The 19,756-nt window shown below is 41.5% G+C and overlaps 1 protein-coding gene across 8 annotated transcripts in view; it reads left to right on the forward strand.

Moving 5' to 3' along the window:
- The window catches only part of MARK3 (microtubule affinity regulating kinase 3), a 120,515-nt gene that overhangs the window by 87,289 nt on the left and 13,470 nt on the right, over positions 1-19,756 (forward strand). For 6 of the 8 annotated variants that reach the window (XM_080807530.1, XM_080807532.1, XM_080807531.1 and 3 more), the window contains 8 exons: positions 2,838-2,894; positions 5,745-5,981; positions 6,146-6,265; positions 6,485-6,584; positions 6,897-7,009; positions 7,580-7,733; positions 12,118-12,335; positions 14,981-15,084. In XM_080807530.1, coding sequence (XP_080663656.1) covers positions 2,838-2,894; positions 5,745-5,981; positions 6,146-6,265; positions 6,485-6,584; positions 6,897-7,009; positions 7,580-7,733; positions 12,118-12,335; positions 14,981-15,084 — 1,103 coding nt within the window. The remainder of the gene's footprint in view (positions 1-2,837; positions 2,895-5,744; positions 5,982-6,145; positions 6,266-6,484; positions 6,585-6,896; positions 7,010-7,579; positions 7,734-12,117; positions 12,336-14,980; positions 15,085-19,756) is intronic. The other 2 variants (XM_080807533.1, XM_080807535.1) reach the window with 1 other exon arrangement.

Genomic DNA, 19,756 nt, shown 5'->3' on the forward strand with positions numbered 1-19,756 from the left:
AAAGTAAATAACCTTTAAAAGAAAATAAATTTTGGGGCATCTGGGTGGCTCAGTGGGTTAAAGCCTCTGCCTTCGGCTCAGGTCATGATCCCAGGGTCCTGGGATCGAGCCTCACATAGGGCTCTCTGCTCCCCAGGGAGCCTGCTTCCCTTCCTCTCTCTCTGCCTGCCTCTCTGCCTACTTGTGGTCTCTGCCTGTCAAATAAATAAATAAAATCTTTTTTTTTAAATAAATAAATAAATAAATTTCGGGGCACCTGGGTGGCTCAGTGGGTTAAGCCTCTGCCTTCACTCAGGTCTTGATCTCAGGGTCCTGGAATCGAGCCCCACATTGGGCTCTCTGCTCAGCAGCAAGCCTGCTTCCCCCTCTCTCTGCCTGCCTCTCTGCCTACTTGTGATCTCTCTCTCTGTGTCAAATAAATTAATTAAATATTTAAATAAATAAATAAATAAATAAATTCCCTGCAGAAATTCTGAAGTCTTTATTTGAGGAACCCGTTAGTTGGTCAGGGAAGGATAATTTATGTGCTTTTACAACTAATGGCTTGAGTTATACTGTTTACAGTGTAATGTAACTCTTTCTTCTTGCCTTAGTATTTCCTTAAGATCCTTCATTTAAACCTGGAAGGATCAGTCAGGATAGTGGTGTTTCCACTGTGCTCTATTATAAATTGCCGTGCTTTACAAAAGTTTATAAGCCGTTCTTACTTTGACTGCATAAGAAGTCTTCCTCTTTGTGGCAACGAGGAAGGTACGCCATACACAGGGCACACTCCTCGTGAAAATATTATCTGTCAGAAACAGGCCCTTCTTTCCACATCCATCCCAGATCGTGTCTCCTTCCCACCTCCTTGGCCATTCCCATCCTAATGACCATTTGTGTGGTTTTAAGCTTTTGAATGAGCTCTGTTCTTTTCAAAGAAAGAGAACAGATTCCTGGCTCCATCATCTTCCCTTACCTCTTTCTTGGTGGGTTGGTAATGTAGCTGCCTCTGCTTTTTCCTGTCTGACTAGAGGTAAATTAAGTTTGCATTCATATTTCAATCTGGACAACATCCAAATCCTCAACCTTTTTGAAGAAATAACTGCTTCTAGCTTAAAAGAATGCAAAAAAAAAACAAACACCAAAACTCAGTGACTTAAGGTTGAATATTTTCAGGTTATTGTGGCTTTAAAAAGGTTAACTTTGAGGTGTTTGGAGGTAAAAGGAGAACAACTTTGATCACTTTGAGAAAGGGTAGGAAATTGTCAAATCTTACTCAAAGGCAGAATTTGAAAGTAACCTGTAGGAGAAATCTCAGTATTAGTGGGGTTGGGGAGAGAAGAGGGAAAGTCGGATGAGGCAGAAGTAAGGTCAAGGTCATGAGTTCAAGCCCCACACTAGGCGTGAAGCCTACCTAAAAACAAAAAACAGCATTCTCTGAGGGTTTATGTTCAGTGTAGGTGGGTGTGTGGGGCTTATAATTAAAAGCTGATGATGAGGGGCGCATGGGTGGCTCAGAGGATTAAGCCTCTGCCTTTGGCTCAGGTCATGGTCCCAGGGTCCTTGGATGGAGCCCCACATCGGGCTCTCTGCTCAGCGGGGAGCCTGCTTCTCCTTCTCTCTGCCTGCTACTCTGCCTATTTGTGATCTCTGTCAAATAAATAAATAAAATCTTAAAAAAAAAAAAGATGATCTGGAGAAACAAGCAGTATTATCATTAGAACCCCAGTTTTGCATGTATGTGGTCATATGTAGTTACACTGGCATAACCAACAAAAAGATTAGAAGCAGACACACTAAAACAATAAGAGATGTTAGCAGGCATGCACTTATGCATACCTTTCTGTATTTCCTAAAATTCCTGTAATAGGCATTCAAAACTTTTATTAATTAGAAAAGGAGGGTTCTGGGGTACCTGGGTGGCCCAGTCAATTAAGTGTCTGGCTTCACTTCAGCTCAGGTCATGATCCCAGGGTCCTGGGATCAAGCCCCGAATCAGGCTCGCTGCTCAGTGGGGAGCCTGCTTGTCCCTCTACCTCTGCTGTTCCCACCCCTCCTGTTTGTTTTGCTCTCTCTCTCAAATAAATAATACATAAAATCTTTCAAAAAGAGAGAAAAAGAAGCCTTCTTAAAAATTACAAGTAAGTGTAAAATTTCAGCAAAATAGTTATTTAATCAACAGGAGTGACCCAAAATTTACTAAATAAGTAATAAAAAATTTACATCATTTGCTGAGAGTAGAAGGGACCCTTACAGATCAAGCACACGATAACTTACCTAGTCTAGTTCACATATATTACATTTACTCTTCCATTTTAAGGAAGAGGAAACTGATCATCCGAGAGGTGAGTAAGTTTTGCTGTCTTTGAACCCACATCAGCTAAAAGGATGGGAGTGTTTGTTGTAAGGAGCAGGCCTGACTGGGAAAAGAAGTAATTAACAGAGGAGACCCAACCTGGATGAACGCCTGGCCATGGATAGTCTATAACTAACAGTTTGGTTTCAAGTTAATTACATGGATGTGGAAAGCTTGCACTAGAACCATCTGATCCTGGCTCTGGGGGCAGCTGGGGTCCTCCAGATCCTGGTGATTTCATATTCACAGATAACCAGAACGTCAGGGGATAAGCCCAAGAGGAGACTACCCATTGAAAACTAGAGAGAGCAGGAAGAACATCCTCGCCTATCTTTTCTTACCCTCACCCCTGAATTTCTCCAATTGGAAAGTTCAAAGCCCAAGAAAATTATTTTTAGAGACCCACAGAGTCAGGTGCTCACAGAGTATTTTGCATGTGTGAACATTAATGAGGTTTTCATCTTAATGATGATGATTAACCTGTGTCTCTCCTGTGCAGATCGTATCTGCAGTCCAGTACTGCCACCAAAAGCGGATTGTGCACAGAGACCTCAAGGTGAGTTGCAGGGCCCTTGGTCTGTGAGAGTACGGTCTGCCTATATGTGGTCAGTTCTCTCGGTGGTCACTAATTAGACTGTGTTATTAAGAAGACCAAGTAAATCCTATAATAATTGATCTTTTTATTGCTTTCAAGAGTAGAATTTATTGATCCATCACTTACATAATAATTGATCCTTTTAATCAGATTTTGGTATTAATGAAATATGAAGTTTATTTAAATTATCTTACAGGGGAGGGGGGATGGGTGAACCTGGTGGTGGGTATTAAGGAGAGCACGTATTGCAGAGAGCACTGGGTGTTGTACATAAACAATGAATCTTGGAACACTGCATCAAAAACTAATGATGTATTTTATGACTAACATAACAGTAAAAATTTTTTGTAAAAGTATCTTATGTTTCAGTGAAGGTAGTTCATAGTTGGTCTCTGTATTATCACACTACCAAACAGGGGGACCTCCAGAAATGTTTGCTGTCACCTGGACGGTGCCCTCAGTACCACCTGGCCGCCTCTTCTCTGTCTGGCCAGTGTCCTCTCCTGTTAACAGTGGTGCTGAAGACCTGCCCCTGCCCTCACTCTTGGCATAGGATAAGGTTTTCTGTTTCCCAGATAACATAGAAATGCCAGGCAGAAACTCCAGTTTTCCAGCAAACCTGCAAAGTAAGCTGCACCGACACCCACCCTTCACCTCTTGTTACGGCTGGTAGGCTGGCTCAGCTGGCCCTGCCTCTGGGTTCTGGGCCCTCTCTGCCTACTGGCTTCCCACCAGCAGCATTTACAAAATCATCCTGAAGTCTGGACCATATTTTACCAAAAAACCTCTCCACCCCAAGTCCCCTTCCACATATACTTGCATTCAGCTGCACAGCCGTATCTCCCTAAATACCATCGGTATTTGTTGGTACTCGCTTCGTCCCTCTCCGCGTGTCATCATCATCAGTAGCTCGTCCCTCTCCACTCCCATCTGTGCTGCTCGCACGTCCACCCTAGTAGCTGCGGTGACCACCTGTGTGCTGATGACCCCCACATTCCATGCCTGCAGCCTGAGGTGGCAGATGGGCACCAGCTAAACTCTGCTCCTATCCCTCTGGTTCAGCAGGCTCGCAGCCTACCTTCTTCCTTCCTGAACGGGAATGTTCTCGTTCTGACACCTCATGTCCCTTGGTGCCTCAGTCTCCTTTGCTCTACCATCCGCTTAGTCTCCAGGTCCTTTTGCTACTGTTCCCCATACTTCTTGAGCGCGCTCTTTTCTCTCCCTGGGACCACTGTCCTCCTCCAGACTGCCAGTATCTCGTTCACCAGCTTCTTGTTAGTCTTCCCTGCTTCCAGTCTTGCCTCTCCCTCCCTCATCTGTTTTACACGCTGCAACCAGAATGGCCTTTAATTTTTTTTTTTAAGATTTTTTTTATTTATTTGACAGACAGAGATCACAAGTAGGCAGAAAGGCAGGCAGAGAGAGAGGAAGGGAAGCAGGCTTCCCGCCGAGCAAAGAGCCCAATGCGGGGCTCGATCCCAGGACCCCGAGATCACGACCTGAGCCGAAGGCAGAGGCCCAACCCACTGAGCCACCCAGGCGCCCCCAGAATGGCCTTTTAAAAATACAAATAAGAGGGGCACCTGGGTGGCTCAGTGGGTTAAGCTTCTCCCTTCAGCTTGGGTGGTGATCTCAGGGTCCTAGGATCGAGCCCCACATCTGGCTCTCTGCTCAGCAGGGAGTCTGCTTCCCCCCCCCACCCCCGCACTGCCTGCATCTCTGCCTACTTTTGACCTCTCTCTCTCTGTCAAATAAATAAATAAAATCTTAAAAAAAAAATAGAAATAAGATTGTTGTTTTCCTGCTTGAGTGACTCTTTAACGGCTCCCCATTGCCATTAGATTGAAAACTTGAACTTTCTACTGGTCATTCAACTGGCCCTTTGTGATTCGGCCATGGCCATGTCCCCTGCACCGCTTTCCCACACACTGTCTCAGTTTCTTGAATGTAGAACATGTTCTCTCTTTCCTTCTGGGTGTTCAGACTGTTTACCGAAGCCTCCAGGCAGCAGCTTTGATTTCACCCCCTCTAGGAAACCTTCCCGCGCCTTTCAGCGCCAAGCCCCCAGCTCCCCACACATCCTCAGTTACAGCATTTAGGTCAGAGTGCAGCTGCTTGGTTTTCTGCCTTCCCCGCTCTAACCTGCGAGCTCCTTGAGGACCAGACCCTGTCTGTCTTGTTCATCATTACATGTTCAGACACAAATATATAATGTCAGATGTGTCATTGGCACGTGGTGGATATTTGGTGAAATAAATGAAAATGACTGTGATCTGTATCTTGAATGAGGTCTGGGGCTTTCTCCTCCCCGGTGATAGCCACTGCACAGCTCTTCAGCAATTTTTCTTACAAAACGTGGCTGGCCATTTAAAGCAAGTGTTCATTTTCCTAAAGCCACTTACTAGTTAAGAAAGCTATATAAATTATTTTTTTGATCATTGGGCATTTGTTGTTTAAAATATTGCCAGAGTTCATCTATACTTTATATCCGTTACTGGTTGTTAATGTTTAAAAATTAGAAATCTTGGGGTGCCTGGCTGGCTCAGTCAGTAGAGCATCTGACTCTTGATCCTAGGGTTGTGAGTTCCAGCCCTACATTGGGTATTGTGATTACTTTAAAATAAAATTAGAAATTCTAATTTATCTCCTATTTTTTTGTTTTTCCTCTAGAAAGAATGTTTTCTCAATTTTTTCATTAGTATATATTAACTTTATATCATTACAAAAAGCTTTTATGAAATGCCTAATTCTATCACAGTTCTAATTCTGTTTTGGTTAAATTTCATTTTTGTCTTGATGTTTTCCCTCTAGGCCGAAAATCTATTGTTAGATGCTGATATGAACATTAAAATAGCTGACTTTGGTTTTAGCAATGAATTTACTGTTGGCAGTAAACTGGATACGTTTTGTGGCAGTCCTCCATATGCAGCCCCAGAGCTCTTCCAGGGCAAGAAATACGATGGGCCAGAAGTGGACGTGTGGAGCCTTGGCGTAATTCTCTACACTCTAGTCAGCGGGTCACTCCCCTTTGATGGACAGAACCTGAAGGTATAAGAACCAGTTGTTATCCGCTTTCTTCAGAATGCTAAACATTTTATTAAATGATTAGGGTTAATATTTTAATAATCTGTCAGTATGATGGGGGTCTCAGCGGGTTCTTTTTTAACCTAAAAATTGACTCACTAGTTTTCTTTCTTCCTGCCCCCCCAAAGGAACTGAGAGAAAGAGTATTAAGAGGGAAATACAGAATCCCTTTCTACATGTCCACAGACTGTGAAAACCTTCTCAAACGTTTCCTGGTGCTAAATCCAATAAAACGAGGCACTCTAGAGGTAATCGCATATTTGGAGAATCTTTACAGTATTTTTAGAATCGTATGACATACTGAATACTGTCCTGGGGCTTTTTAAGCAGAAATTGAGACATTAAAGGTTTTTCTGAAAGTTACCCTTTGAGATATAATCCTTGAAATGTTGAAAATAAATTTTTCTTAATATTGTGGCTGTCAGCATGTTTTGTTTTATGCTGCTAATGAACAGTTCACCTTTCAGCAAATCATGAAGGACAGATGGATCAATGCAGGGCATGAAGAAGATGAACTTAAACCATTTGTTGAACCAGAACTAGACATCTCAGACCAGAAAAGAATAGGTAATTATCTGTGCCTGCATGCTGTGTTTGTGCAAGTAACATATTTCTGTATTGACGCCTATGGATATGCCTAAAATGGGAATAATAGGAAGTTAAACATAAGTTACATGATTCACCTTATGTGTTGTCATATTTAGGAACTTACTGTAGTTTCCTAGAATATCACTGAGTAACGCAGAAATAAGCTAACCGCCCATTTATGTTAGAAAATCTACAACATTTTGGGTCAAATAAAGGAAATTATTTTATCCTGTAACACAGTGCTTTTGTATCCAAACAAAACACATGCACTATATTATGTCCTTCTTTTAGATATTATGGTGGGAATGGGATATTCACAAGAAGAAATTCAAGAATCTCTTAGTAAGATGAAATATGATGAGATCACAGCTACATACTTACTATTGGGGAGAAAATCTTCGGAGGTAAGAGTAATCAGAAAGAGCTAACATGACTTTTAGGTAAATGAGTTTAGTAAGCTCTTTTCTTAGATTTTATTTTGTTAATATGTGTAATATTTGATGTATCATTTTTAAATTTACCTGCAAATGACGGACCTAACTGCTATGACCATTACAAACTACTATTTTAACTTTGAGGTAGAACCTTAACGGTGGGTATTGTCACAAACTTGAATGTTGTAAGTTAACCTATAGTCATTAATAGTTTAGAAATGATGTGAAGAAAGTATGAGATAAGTGAACAGAGAGCATTTTAAATTATATGAAAAAGCCTAGAAAGAAGCTCATAAATACCTATCCTTTTGTGAGCTTTTTCGTCAGTCAGAAAAATATTTTCCCCCAAATTGAAGGTTGTCACTTTTGTACAAATTGTGTACTTTTGTACAAAATTCTTCATCTATAATGTGATGTGATTCTTCATCTGTAGAATGAACTGTTTGTGAGAGGTTTGTGTGTTATGAGAAGTTTAGTTTCCTAACATACCACTTGGGTCCGTGTTGTGGTTTTTGCTCTGTTCTTCTCATTTCCTCTTAGCTGGATGCTAGTGACTCCAGTTCTAGCAGCAATCTTTCACTTGCTAAGGTTAGGCCAAGCAGTGACCTCAACAACAGTACTGGCCAGTCTCCTCACCACAAGGTGCAGAGAAGTGTTTCTTCCAGCCAGAAGCAGAGGCGGTACAGTGACCATGGTAAGTCTGAGACCGTTCCAGTGTGTTCCCCGCAGTCTCCCCTTACACAAGAGACCTCCTGACATTGCGAAGCAACCTTTGGTTTAAGGCCTCCTAGGATGGGAAACTGACTTGATTTCCTTTCAGGGCATTTCTTTCCTACCAGTCCTGCCAATGATGGCATGAACATCTCAAGGCTCTGATTTCCTTGGTATACTCACTCCTCTGGAACCCCTGCTTCAGTCTCTGGTCCTCTGTTCGCTCTCTTCCCCATCTCTGCATTGGATTTACTTTCCTGATCATTGTCCAGCACTTGCTGCAGTGGTGAAAATGTTCTAGATCTGTGCTGTCCCATTGAGTAGTCACTGGCCACATGTGGCAGTTGAGCACTTGAACTGGGAAAATGGTTTTCAGTTTTGCTTAAGCTAAATTTATGTGTCTATATGTGGCCTTCTGTGGAAAACGTATAGTACCCCAGTTTGCCTCGCTTGGTTTAAATTTTTTTTTCCTTAAAGTTATTTATTTATTTATTTATTTATTTATTTATTTGACAGACAGACAGAGATCACAAGTAGGCACAGAGGCAGGCAGAGAGAGAGGAGGAAGCAGGCTCTCTGCTGAGCCGAGACACCCCCCCCCACCTCCGATGCGGGGCTCAATCCCAGGACCCTGAGATCATGACCTGAGCCGAAGGTGGGGAGGCTTTAACCCACTGAGCCACCCAGGCGCCCCATTGGTTTAAATTTTTGACTCGGGTCATTCTCAGCCACACACTCTAGCTGTTGATGTGTCTAAACACCCTCAATCTTAAAATATTTAAGATTCGGAAATGAATCTTTTATGAGGCTTTGGACCCTAAGAGATATGGTTACCAAACTTAACAATTATTCTGCCTTCTAGGCAGCCCCACGTGTGGGGATCCAGAGACTCTAGCATGTGTGTGTGTGTGTGTGTGCTCACGCGCGTGCATACTTATTTGCCTGTAACCTGTGAATGTGCACATGGCATTTGTAAACCTAGCGTTGATGTGGGTCTCTCTCTCTCTTTGTTCATGTTCAGGTTAGTTGTTAAGGAGAGGTTTTCAGTGCCTCTGAACAACAGGACATTTAGCAAAATGCCTACAGATTGTTCTTGTTCTACATCACCCAGTTTAAAGGGAATTATTCCTAAAGTCCTGGGGTGAGGGGGAACTGGTTTGTTTTTGAGGGGTTTTTTGGTTTGTTCGGGTTTTTTTTTTAGTTTTCTCATATCTCTAGTGACTATCTTAACATGTTAATTCTTCCCTAAGTATGTATATTCCATTTGGATTGGTAATACCTTTTTTCCCCAGCTCAGACAATTTTAGAGCTGAAAAGAGCTTTAGACATGGTGTCATACACTCACCTAACCTCCATTTTTTCAGTAAGGATAAAGACCAAGAGAGCTCACCAAGTCTCCCCAGTTTACATAGAAGTGGGAACACCTGTTGCAGAACCCCCAGACTTCTGGGCCCAGGTCCTGTGGCTTTATCCACTAATCCATTGATCGATTACCTCACAGAGTAGTCTTTTCATAATAATAATGATCCTTCCTTCTTGGAGCCTCTAATATTAAAACATGTGTAAAAGAGGGGCCGTTGGCTGGTTCAGTCAGTAGAGCATGTACCTCTTAATCTCGGGGTTGTGAATTCAAGTCCCAAGTTGGGAGTGGAGCCTACTTAAAAAAAAAAAAAGTTCAGGGGCGCTTGGGTGGCTCAGTGGGTTAAAGCCTCTGCCTTTGGCTCAGGTCATGATCCCAGGGTCCTGGGATCGAGTCCCGCGTCGGGCTCTCTGCTTAGCAGGGAGCCTGCTTCCTCCTCTCTCTCTCTCTCTCTCTCTCTCTGCCTGCCTCTCTGCCTAATTGTGATCTCTGTCTGTCAAATAAATAAATAAAATCTTTTAAAAAAAAAGTTCATAAAAGAATATTTCCAGAAGTCCACCTATCCATGTATATAGAAAGCCACGGACCCGATTCTGTGTTGTTTTTTATTCTTTTATGGGGATGAAGATAGTGGTCAGCAAAGGAAAGATATGGTTATGCCTCTGGCTGTGTTCCTTTAAGTGCTAAAAATGGGATAGATTCTACACACAGTGTCTAGTAAAGCACACCCCCTTGATACCAAGTAAAGGCAGACAAGCCTGCAGCTAACCCAGCTTTGAGCTTGTCCTCTCATCTCTGTACTTCTAGATGCCAACAATTTATACCTGCCTCTGTAAAATTACAACTTAAGTTTTCCCTGTGGTTCTTAATTTCGGTTACCTGTGTGAACCCCCTGTATGTGTCTACATATTTTTCTGGTAAGGGTGATCTTCCTTAGATTTTCAAAGGGTTCTTTGTCTTATTAAAAAAAAAAAAAGTAAAGAATTCCTGGTTTATTAATCAGTGAATGGTATTGGGGTATATGATAGTTCATATGATAGTTACCAGAAAAATATTAATTTGCATCCATTTCCCACATCTTATACAAGGGTAGATTACATTTGGAATGAAGATGTGAATATAAAAAATACAGAAATATTAAAAGAAAAAATTTTTTAAATGAGATAATTTTCTTTTTCTTTATAACTTGGACTAGTGAGGGTTGTTCTTGCTGTTACCCCAGCACTAACAGTCATGAAAGAAAAGACATATTTACCAAGTTTTACTGTGTAAAAATCACATTTCTGTGTGAGACAGCTGCACCATGGAACACTGCTCAGCAATAAAAAGGAACAAAGTATTGATGGATGCAACCATTTGTATGGATCACAAGGGAACTGTGCTGAGTGGGGAAAAAAATCTCAAAAGGTATCATGAAATTGATCCATTCACGTAACATTCTCGAAAAGAGAAAATTCCAGAGATGGGGACCAGACCAGTGATTGCTGGTGTTTAGGGAACTAAAGGTTGGGGTGGAGAGGGTGGCTGTGCTGGAAAAGGACAGGCCTTGAGACGGAACTGCTCTGGCTTGACTGGTGGCGGCCCTGGTGGTTACTGCACGTGGAGCTCACTGTTCCCAGACACAAGTGGCACTGGCGAGACGGTGAAGTCTGAGCCAGGTTTCAGAGCAGTTCAGCAGTAACCCTAGAAGTGCAGGATATCTTTAGCTGTCATGCTGTCGAGAAAAAAGGTAAGTGATAAGGGTAATATAACCCATGCTTGTTTCTTTGTTTTTTATGTTAAAATTCCCAAACTCAGAGCTTAGTTGTTTCCCTCCCATAAATCAAAGCAAACCTTTGTGTACTTTTAATTCAGTTTCAAATAGATTTACCATTTAGATTTTTGCCCGAGAAGTAGCTTTTTTGTATCCTGCTCCAAGCCCTGTTTAATAGGTCTAAAATACAAAGTTTCTTCTGTAGAATAAATGATGAGCATTTGATGCCATTCCTGAAGATTACCGCGAATAACATACATAACGAATATACTAGTTATTGCATTCATTTCCAAAATTCTTTGAACTCCAAATCTCCTGTGCTACCGTCAGAGTCTCCAGATGCTTTTTTATAGGACATCAGTTAATTGTCCATCCAGGATATCCTTAGGTGTACTCCTCCTGGGGTGGGAGTGTGGCTGGGAACCGCTGCCCTCTTCCTCCCTGCTATTTGCTTAAGGAACATGGCATTCCTCTGCTTGTGTCCCCTTTCCCTGTCTACTCAAATTCCTGTTTATCTAGAAGATTATGAGTGCTTTAAAAGAGATCCAGGATAGGGGCACCTGGTGGCTTAGTCGATAAGTGTCTGCCTTCGGCTCAGGGTATGATCCCAGGGTCCTGGGATTGAGCCCCGCATCGGGCTCCCTGCTCAGCGGGGAGTCGTCTTCTCCCTCTCCCACTCCCCTGCTTGTGTTCCCTCTCTCACTGTGTCTCTCTCTGTCAAATAAAAACATAAAATCTTTGAAAAAAAAAAGATCTAGGATAAAACTTCAAAAGTCATGACCCATAAATCTGTACTGTTCTGTTCCAAAGGTGAAGGCATCTCTCATACAAAAAAGGGTAAGTTTCACTCTGATGTACCAGGTGAAGCAGTTCATTCTGTGTGATGTATGTGCGTCAAGTTAGTTTGATTATTTATCTGTACAGTAACACTCTGAAGATGTTTTCAGTGGACAGCTGTCCCTGAAGTTAACTCTGAAGCACCACTGTACAAGCCTATAAATTCAAACAAACCAACAAACAAAACCAGAACTTTAAGAAAAGTAGAAAGGGACAAGGAAGTGAAATTTCCAAATTGAACTCATTGCATAGGAAAGCCGTTATACGTGAACGGGAAACATCCTATTATAGGATTTTACTGTCTTGTATTTTTTTAGATGATAGCAGTCTTAGGTCATCTTATAAAATATGTTTATTTTCACAGAATAAATTGTAAAACTGTATTCTGACTTTTAAAAAGTAAATTCTTCATTTTAGCTGGACCGGCTATTCCTTCAGTTGTGGCTTATCCAAAAAGGAGTCAGACCAGCACTGCAGATAGTGACCTCAAAGAAGATGGAATTCCTTCCCGGAAATCAGGTGGAAGTGCTGTTGGAGGAAAGGGAATAGCGCCAGCCAGTCCCATGCTTGGGAACGCAAGTAATCCCAATAAGGCCGATATTCCTGAACGCAAGAAAAGCTCGACTGTCCCTAGTGTAAGTATTGTTAAGCTAGAGAGCATTCCTAGGATTGTAGGGTTATGGCGGTCTGGACGTTCTGTTCCTCTGTTCTCATCCACCTACAGTGCTGTCCGCACCAGGCCACCATGCCCTGTCTCAGCCTGTAGAGATCACCTTCAGTTCCGGGGTTAAAGGTGTTTCTTGCTGAGCCCCATCCCACTAGATGAGTGTTCAGATCTTTCTTGTCAAGGACTGTGTCTGGTTATTCCCCAACATCTGCTGAGCTTTGGGTCGTATCAGGTGCTGAGAAGTAGAAACACCTCATACCTGCCAGGAAATAAATAAAACCAAATGACGACAGAGCAGACAGATGGCTGCAGACAGAAGCCTAACAGAGTGTGCAGAGGACACTGGGAGGTCTGATTGGTTGAGGGCCAGCAATGTGGTGTGCATCTTCAGATGCAAAAAACATTTGACTGAGTCCTTACTGCGTACCAGGGACGGTGCCAAGTGTTTCTCCATGGATTAGCTATATTTTAAGGTGAGAAAATGAAGAAAAGTTTGGTAATTTCCTAAAATTATACTGCTGATCTGTATCCATCTCTTAATCCCTATCCTTAACAAATCTCTCCCTTAAATCGGTAGTATTTATTAAATTAAATTCAGTCTATTCAGTTTCAGGAACTTTTCTGTGAATTGAAACATGTTCTATCTGACTAATATAGTGATTATTATTCTTAACACTCTTGAAGTAATTTTAGAAAGAATTTTCAGAGGATATGCAGTCGTAGGAATATTCTATAACCACATATTTTTCCTTCAAAGTTAACAGTGGCACAGCCCTCCCTCTACCTAAAAAAAAACAAAGTGTGGGGGTCCACGGAGAAGCTCGGTGCTCCTTTCCGGAGGCTCTTGTTTGTGCTGTTCTGGGGATAGGAGTTCATAGAGAGGCCCCGGGGGTTTGTCTGTGCCATCCTCTGACCTTGTGTTTTATCAGAGTAAACCCTATGTGCAACGTTTTTGATTTTGCCTTCCTAATGCCATAAAGTTGGGTTGTCATGTCACAGTCCTACAAGTTAAGACAAGTTCAGTCTCCAACCTTTGTTGACAGTTGTGAGAGGAAAGTAAGACCCTGTCCTCTGCCCTCATGACTTTCTGTCCCTACTGCTCTACTCAACTGCATACCTCCCTTTTGAAGATACACCCTCCAGCATTATCAATCATCCATATCTGATTATTTATAAAAGAGAAAAAGTAATGTTACTAAAATTTTCTCCAATTTAGACTGGAATTTCCCTGTATGTGGTCTCCTCGTGCTGTATTAAAGGCAGCCGTGTTTCTCTTTGTTTAAAATTTTTTCTTAATCTGATGAAATTCCGTAGTTGTTAATTCCTTACTTGTTAATTTTGAAAGCATTCCTTTCCTTGCTTAAATTTTTTTTAAAGATTTTATTTTATTTGAGAGAGAGAGACAGAGTATAAGCAGGGGGAGCAGGAGAGAGAGGGAGAAGCAGACTCCTACTGAGCAAGGAGCCTGAAATGGGGCTTGATTGCAGGACCCTGGGACTGTGACCCAAGCCGAAGGCAGATGCTTAACTGAACCACCCAAGTGCCCCTTCCTTGCTTAATTTTGAAAGCATTAGCTTTTCAAAAATAGGTGTGGGGGCGCCTGGATGGTTCAGTCATTGGGCGTCTGCCTTTGGCTCAGGTCGTGGTCCCAGGGTCCTGGGATCAACCCCTGCATCAGGCTCTCTGCTCTGCAGGAAACCTGTTTCTACCTCTCCTAGTCCCTGTTTGTGTTCCTGCTCTCGCTGTCAAATGAATAAAATCTTTAAAAAAAAAAAAAAAAAATTGGGGGAGCGTCTGGGTCCTGGTGCTCAGTCGTTAAGCATCTGCCTTCAGCTCAAGTCATGACCTGAAGGAACCTAACACGGGGCTCAATTTTTTTTTCCTTTTGTTATTCATGCTTTGGTGTCATATCTCTGAATCTGTGTAATGCAAGGTTGTACAGACTCACCCCGTGTCTTTACTAATAATTTTATAGTTTTAATACTTACGTTTAGATCTTTATTTTTCACTTTTATTATTCTCATGCTTGATATTTATTTTATTTGTATGTTTCCCTTATGTTTCTAATCCTTGCTTTTTAATTTTTATTTTTAAATTATTAGCTTTTAAAAACAGTAGATCTCTATCTTCCCACTCTGTTTAAAGTAATATATGAACTAATTTATGGATTATTGTGCTGGCTTCTTTTTTTTTAAGATTTTATTTATTTATTTGACAGAGAGAGAGATCGCAAGTAGGCAGAGAGTCAGGCAGAGAGAGGGGGGAAGCAGGTTCCCTGATGAGCAGAGAGCCAGATGCGGGACTCGATCCAGGACCCCGATGACCTGAGCTGAAGGCAGATGCTTAACCCGCTGAGCCATCCCGGCGCCCTATAGCTGGCTTTTTAAGAGTTGCTCTACCATAGCCAGCTTTCATTCTTTCTGCCAGGAGACAGCAGAGGCTGTTGCCTCCACCCTCTTTTGTGATCTTTTAGCCAGTACCACTGATAGCTAACTGTCGGTTTATTCAAAGACTAAATTATTCTTGTGTATTTAAATGAGCTTGTTTTTCCTCATTGTACTCTCCTTATTACTAAATGGTAAAAAGGCAACCCCCCCCCCTGTTTTTTAATAGAGTAATACAGCATCTGGTGGAATGACACGGCGAAATACTTACGTTTGCAGTGAAAGAACTACAGCCGATAGACATTCAGTAATTCAGAATGGGAAAGAAAACAGGTACGAAATTTCACCTGTTTGCAAGAAAATCTGTTTTTCCCAAAAGAAATGGAAGCATGTTGTTTACTTCTCAGTTTTTATAATCAAAATTCAGATAATAATGGTAAGTATTCTTTCACGGTAAGTTAAATATAATGGAAATTTTTAGCAAGAGACTAGAATTCCAATTCCTGTCATTGTTCAGAGCTTGTTTTCCTGGCAGGCTGTGCGTGTGGTAGTGGAAAGGGTTGGGTTAAATCAGGGAGCTTTCCTATAGGAGACACATCTTAAGCTGTGTTATAATCGTAGAGTAACAAGTAGGGAAGTGGACATTATTTTGTGTGCGTTAACAAGGTGAACAAAGGGTGAAGCGGGGAGGGATAAGGACCCGGGGCACAGGGAGCCAAGCCTCTGAAGCACAGTGTGAGGCAGGTGAGGGAGCCTTCAGGAACAGGCCAGCAGGTTACCAGAGGGGCCAAGTGGAGAAGTTGAGTGGGAAAAGTGGGATTAAGTAGGGCCTAAGACCATCCTTTAGGGGGAGAGGAAAAAAGAGAAGAAAGAGGTTGGGATTGGTAGAGTAGTTAAATATATTCTTTATGGGACAAGTTTCTCAAGCAAGCATGGATTTCCTTCTTTTCTTTTGGTAAGAGTAGTGTATAAATTAGATGCAGAGGGGTAAGGTAAAGCCACAATGAGCAAGTAAAGTTCTGGAGTAGAAATCCATTAAGTAAACCCCGCCATCTTTCGTTGTCCCCTGGCCACCTAACTTGAACATTGTCTGGTCTTGTCACAGTCCCATGTCTGGCATCAAAATGGTTTCTTTTTTCCTGGTATTTACTTTCTGAAGATGCATCGTATGGTTTCTGTTCCCTCTAGATCTCATTAGTCAAATGTTTGGTCACTAACTTCCACGACAGCCTAAGCAAAGATTCTGCTTTCCTCTTCCATCCTCAAAACCAGACTGTCATTTCCCTCTCCCATAGACTATTTAACTCTGAGTTGACATGAAGCTAAAAGCTGATTTTGTGAGAGTATGTGGATTATTCAGTGCGTTTTTAAAAATATTTACATTCCAGGATTCTCTTTTCTGATTCCTGTATGTGTACTTGTTTTAACGTTGTCTTTTTCCTCATGGTTAAGAACTGTTAATAACTTGAGTATGATATGGCAGCTGTGCTATATAGCTTATAGGTATTTTCATAGTAGTCTGTTCTCTGGAAAAGTTTCTTTCTTTTACATTCTCAAGTCTATCAGGTTTCTTCTAGTTCAGTGTTATTTAGTAGAGTTTATCAATAGAAGACAATTAGAAGTTTCTGATGTAAATGTTTCATGACTCTTCTTCCTTTTGGAAATTCTTCTAAATTGTTGAACTGTTCTACCAGATTCTTCTTGATCTCTAGGAAATACAGTTCTCTGAGGTACAGAGTCAGACTTTTTAAAAGGCTGTTAAGACCAGGCTCTACTACTCTCTGCTCCCTGGCCTATGTTTGTATGTGTGCACATGCTCTTCTAACTGTCCCTTCCTGCAGTATTCGACTCACTCTTTGGAAATAGTTTGAAGAATTCTCTCATTTCTTTGGAGTCATTACCTGTCTGTGTCCTCCCTGCAGACACCTTCCCTGTTGGGACTGACTTCTCCTTATCCCAGCCTAGGCCTCATTGCTTCCATTAGCTTCAGTCATTTAAATGCTTTGCTTTTGAAAGTGGTTTTTTGTTGTTGTTATTGTTGTTGTTGTTTGTTTTGTTTTGTTTTTTATCTTTAGCCAAACAGAGTCTCAATGTCAAACCACTCAAGACAAGGCCCAAAATTTGTATAGTATCTGGATTTTCTTTTTCTTTCTATCATACCAATTCATTGAAAAATTGTGGGAAATTATTAGAGGCTTGAATGCCAAACTAGTCATATTTTTTACTTTCAGTTAGGGCAGTAAGTGTTACAACTTTCTCACCCTTAAAGTAGATGCTGACTCTTAAATCAGATCCACTGCACCTTCTCTGTGCCCAGATGACTTCTTAACCAGACGGTTACTTTCTTCTCTCTGTAGAGAGATGTAGGTCTTTGACTCCTTGACTAAAATACCGGTGAGCTCCAGGATGCCTGGATCCCTGTTAACTTCTGAAGAAGGACTTTCGTTTTCATTTTTAACCATGAATATGTGGGACTTTTTTCTTATATGCATGTATGTTCATGCAGAATTCCAATGTGAGCATGGCTAGTAAAGGCTGTGCGAGTTTGAACTGAAGCTGTGCGTATCCTACACAAGCTCTTCTCCTGCTGTTGTCCGAGTCCTGCCATGAGCATGGGGCGATGTTTAAAATTCTCCCCATCGGCCATGTCATTATTGTTTCATTTTAAAATTAATTTTATGGATTGATTCTTAACAGTACAGTCTTTCTGTTTTATCAGCTTTGTTGTATGAAAATAAAGAAATCATTTTTGTTTAAAGAACAGAAATTACAGGATTTGGCAAACTGTTACTTTGGCTTGAGTACATGTGAACTATTTTCTGAGTTAGACCGTTGTTTTGACACCAGGCATGCCAAAATCCAGCTTCCTTTCTGCTGCGTCTCCTGATGTAGTTATTCTGCCGCCTTCTGATGGCAGACTCTGACTGTGGCCCATTTCCAACAGTGACGAACAGACCGTATAAACTAGGCATGAGAGAGTGTAACCACAACTTCAGTTGTGTGATTGTGTCACAGTTGCATAGTTCCTTACAGCGAGTCTTAAACCACTTAGCACAGAGACTGACACATGATGCTCAACACATCCTAGCTCATGGACGGACGTACCAGTAAACCATTCAGATGGGACTGTCAAGAATGTCTTGAGTGTCTTAGTTTACACTGACTTCTTAATTATTTTGCTAATCTACACACATAACATGGACTCTGTCCTGCTCTTTCTTATACTTTAGATATGTCCAGGAGACTAAAGTATTCAGTTGAGGGCCCCCAAAGAAGTAGTGTGATAGAGTTATAATAAAGCACAACAGAATCTTTTCAGAGAAGTTTTAGGTGTTTATTATTCTAGGTAAGATTTTAAAATTGTAAAGTGTCTGTATTATTTTATCCATTTATCCCTTTGTCCTGAATCAAGGTACAGGATTGAGCAGAGAAGGTTCACACATGTATCTTTTGGTTATATTTTTAATTCTGCCTTTGCCCAATTACTGAGTATGGTTTGAATCAGCAACCAAAACATTCTATATCAGAATGTTCCAGTATGGCATAAATGTCATATCAAATGAATTCAAAATACCTATCCTTTAGTAACTATAGGTAGATTACAGTTTCCAAAAAAGATAATCAGACATAAATACAGAGCAGTCAGATTAACGAGAATCTCGTACAACTTGGGTTGTAAGAAACAGGTTGCTATTTCTGCTAGTTAAGGTTTGAAAATGGTTTTCCTGGGCGCCTAGGTGGCTCAGTCGGTTAAGCATCTGCCTTTGGCTCAGGTCATGATTCTAGGCTCCTGGGATCAAGTCCCGCATTGGGCTCCAGGGAGCCTGCTTTCTCTCTGCCTCTACCTCTCTCTCTCTCTCTCTCTTATGAATAAATAAAATCTTTTGAAAAAGAAAATGGTTTTCCCTTGGACCCAGAAATTCTAAAAATGTAATGCAGCTGCTGTTTTGCTGATGTAGATGATAATGGGCTAATCTGTAAAATATAATCACCATTTTTAGCACTTTTTGGTTGGTAACATTTTGTCCAGTTTTCTCAGCAACCAACTTGATGACCTTTTAGAATATACAGCCCAGTGTGATACTGGGGTTGTCTGTTGTAAACAGAATTTTTGTGACTTAAGGGGCACCTGGGTGGCTCAGTTGGTTAAGCGTCTGCATTCGGCTCAAGTCATGATCCCAGGATCCTGGCACCGAGCCCCACATCGGGCTCCTTACTCAGTAGGCAGCCTGCTTCTCCCTCTGCCTCTGCCTGCTGCTCCCCCTGGTTGTGTGCACCCTCTTGCATGCTCGCTCGCTCTCTTTCTCTCTTTCTCTCTCTGTGTCAAATAAATAAATAAAATCTTTAAAAAAAAATTTTTGTGACCTTGTCCAAATTTGAAATTCAAAAGACATTTAGTGAGTTTACTGTTTCCTAAATCAAGGCTCTAAGCCTACTGTAGAAGTAAAAAAAAAAAAACAAAAAATACCCCATGTCTTGTTGCTTGGTTTGTGAAACTCGTGATGTGACAGGGATTAAATTTCTAAAATAATTCATTTAATTTCCTTCAGGATTAGTGTGTCAAAAATTTAAAAATTTACAATGAAATATCAACTTACACTTACTTCTTTTTTTTTTAAGATTTTATTTATTTATTTGACAGACAGGCATCACAAGCAGGCAGAGAGGCAGGCAGAGAGAGAGGAGGAAGCAGGCTCCCCGCGGAGCAGAGAGCCCGATGTGGGGCTCGATCCCAGGACCCTGAGATCATGACCTGAGCTGAAAGCAGAGGCTTTAACCCACTGAGCCACCGAGGCACCCACCCTCCTTTTCTTTTTTAAAGCTTTTATTTATTTGTTTGAGAGAGAGAGAGAGAAGATAGAGACAGAACTGTGGAGGGGGAGCAGAGGGAGAGGGAGAAGCAGACTCCACCCTGAGGGCAGAGCCCGAAGTGGGTCTTGATCTCGGGACCCTGAGATCACGACCTGAGCTGAAATCAAGAGTCAGCTGTTCAACTGACTGAGCC

The sequence above is a fragment of the Martes martes genome (genome assembly GCF_963455335.1).
Source record: "Martes martes genome assembly, chromosome: 7".
NCBI lineage: Eukaryota > Metazoa > Chordata > Mammalia > Carnivora > Mustelidae > Martes > Martes martes.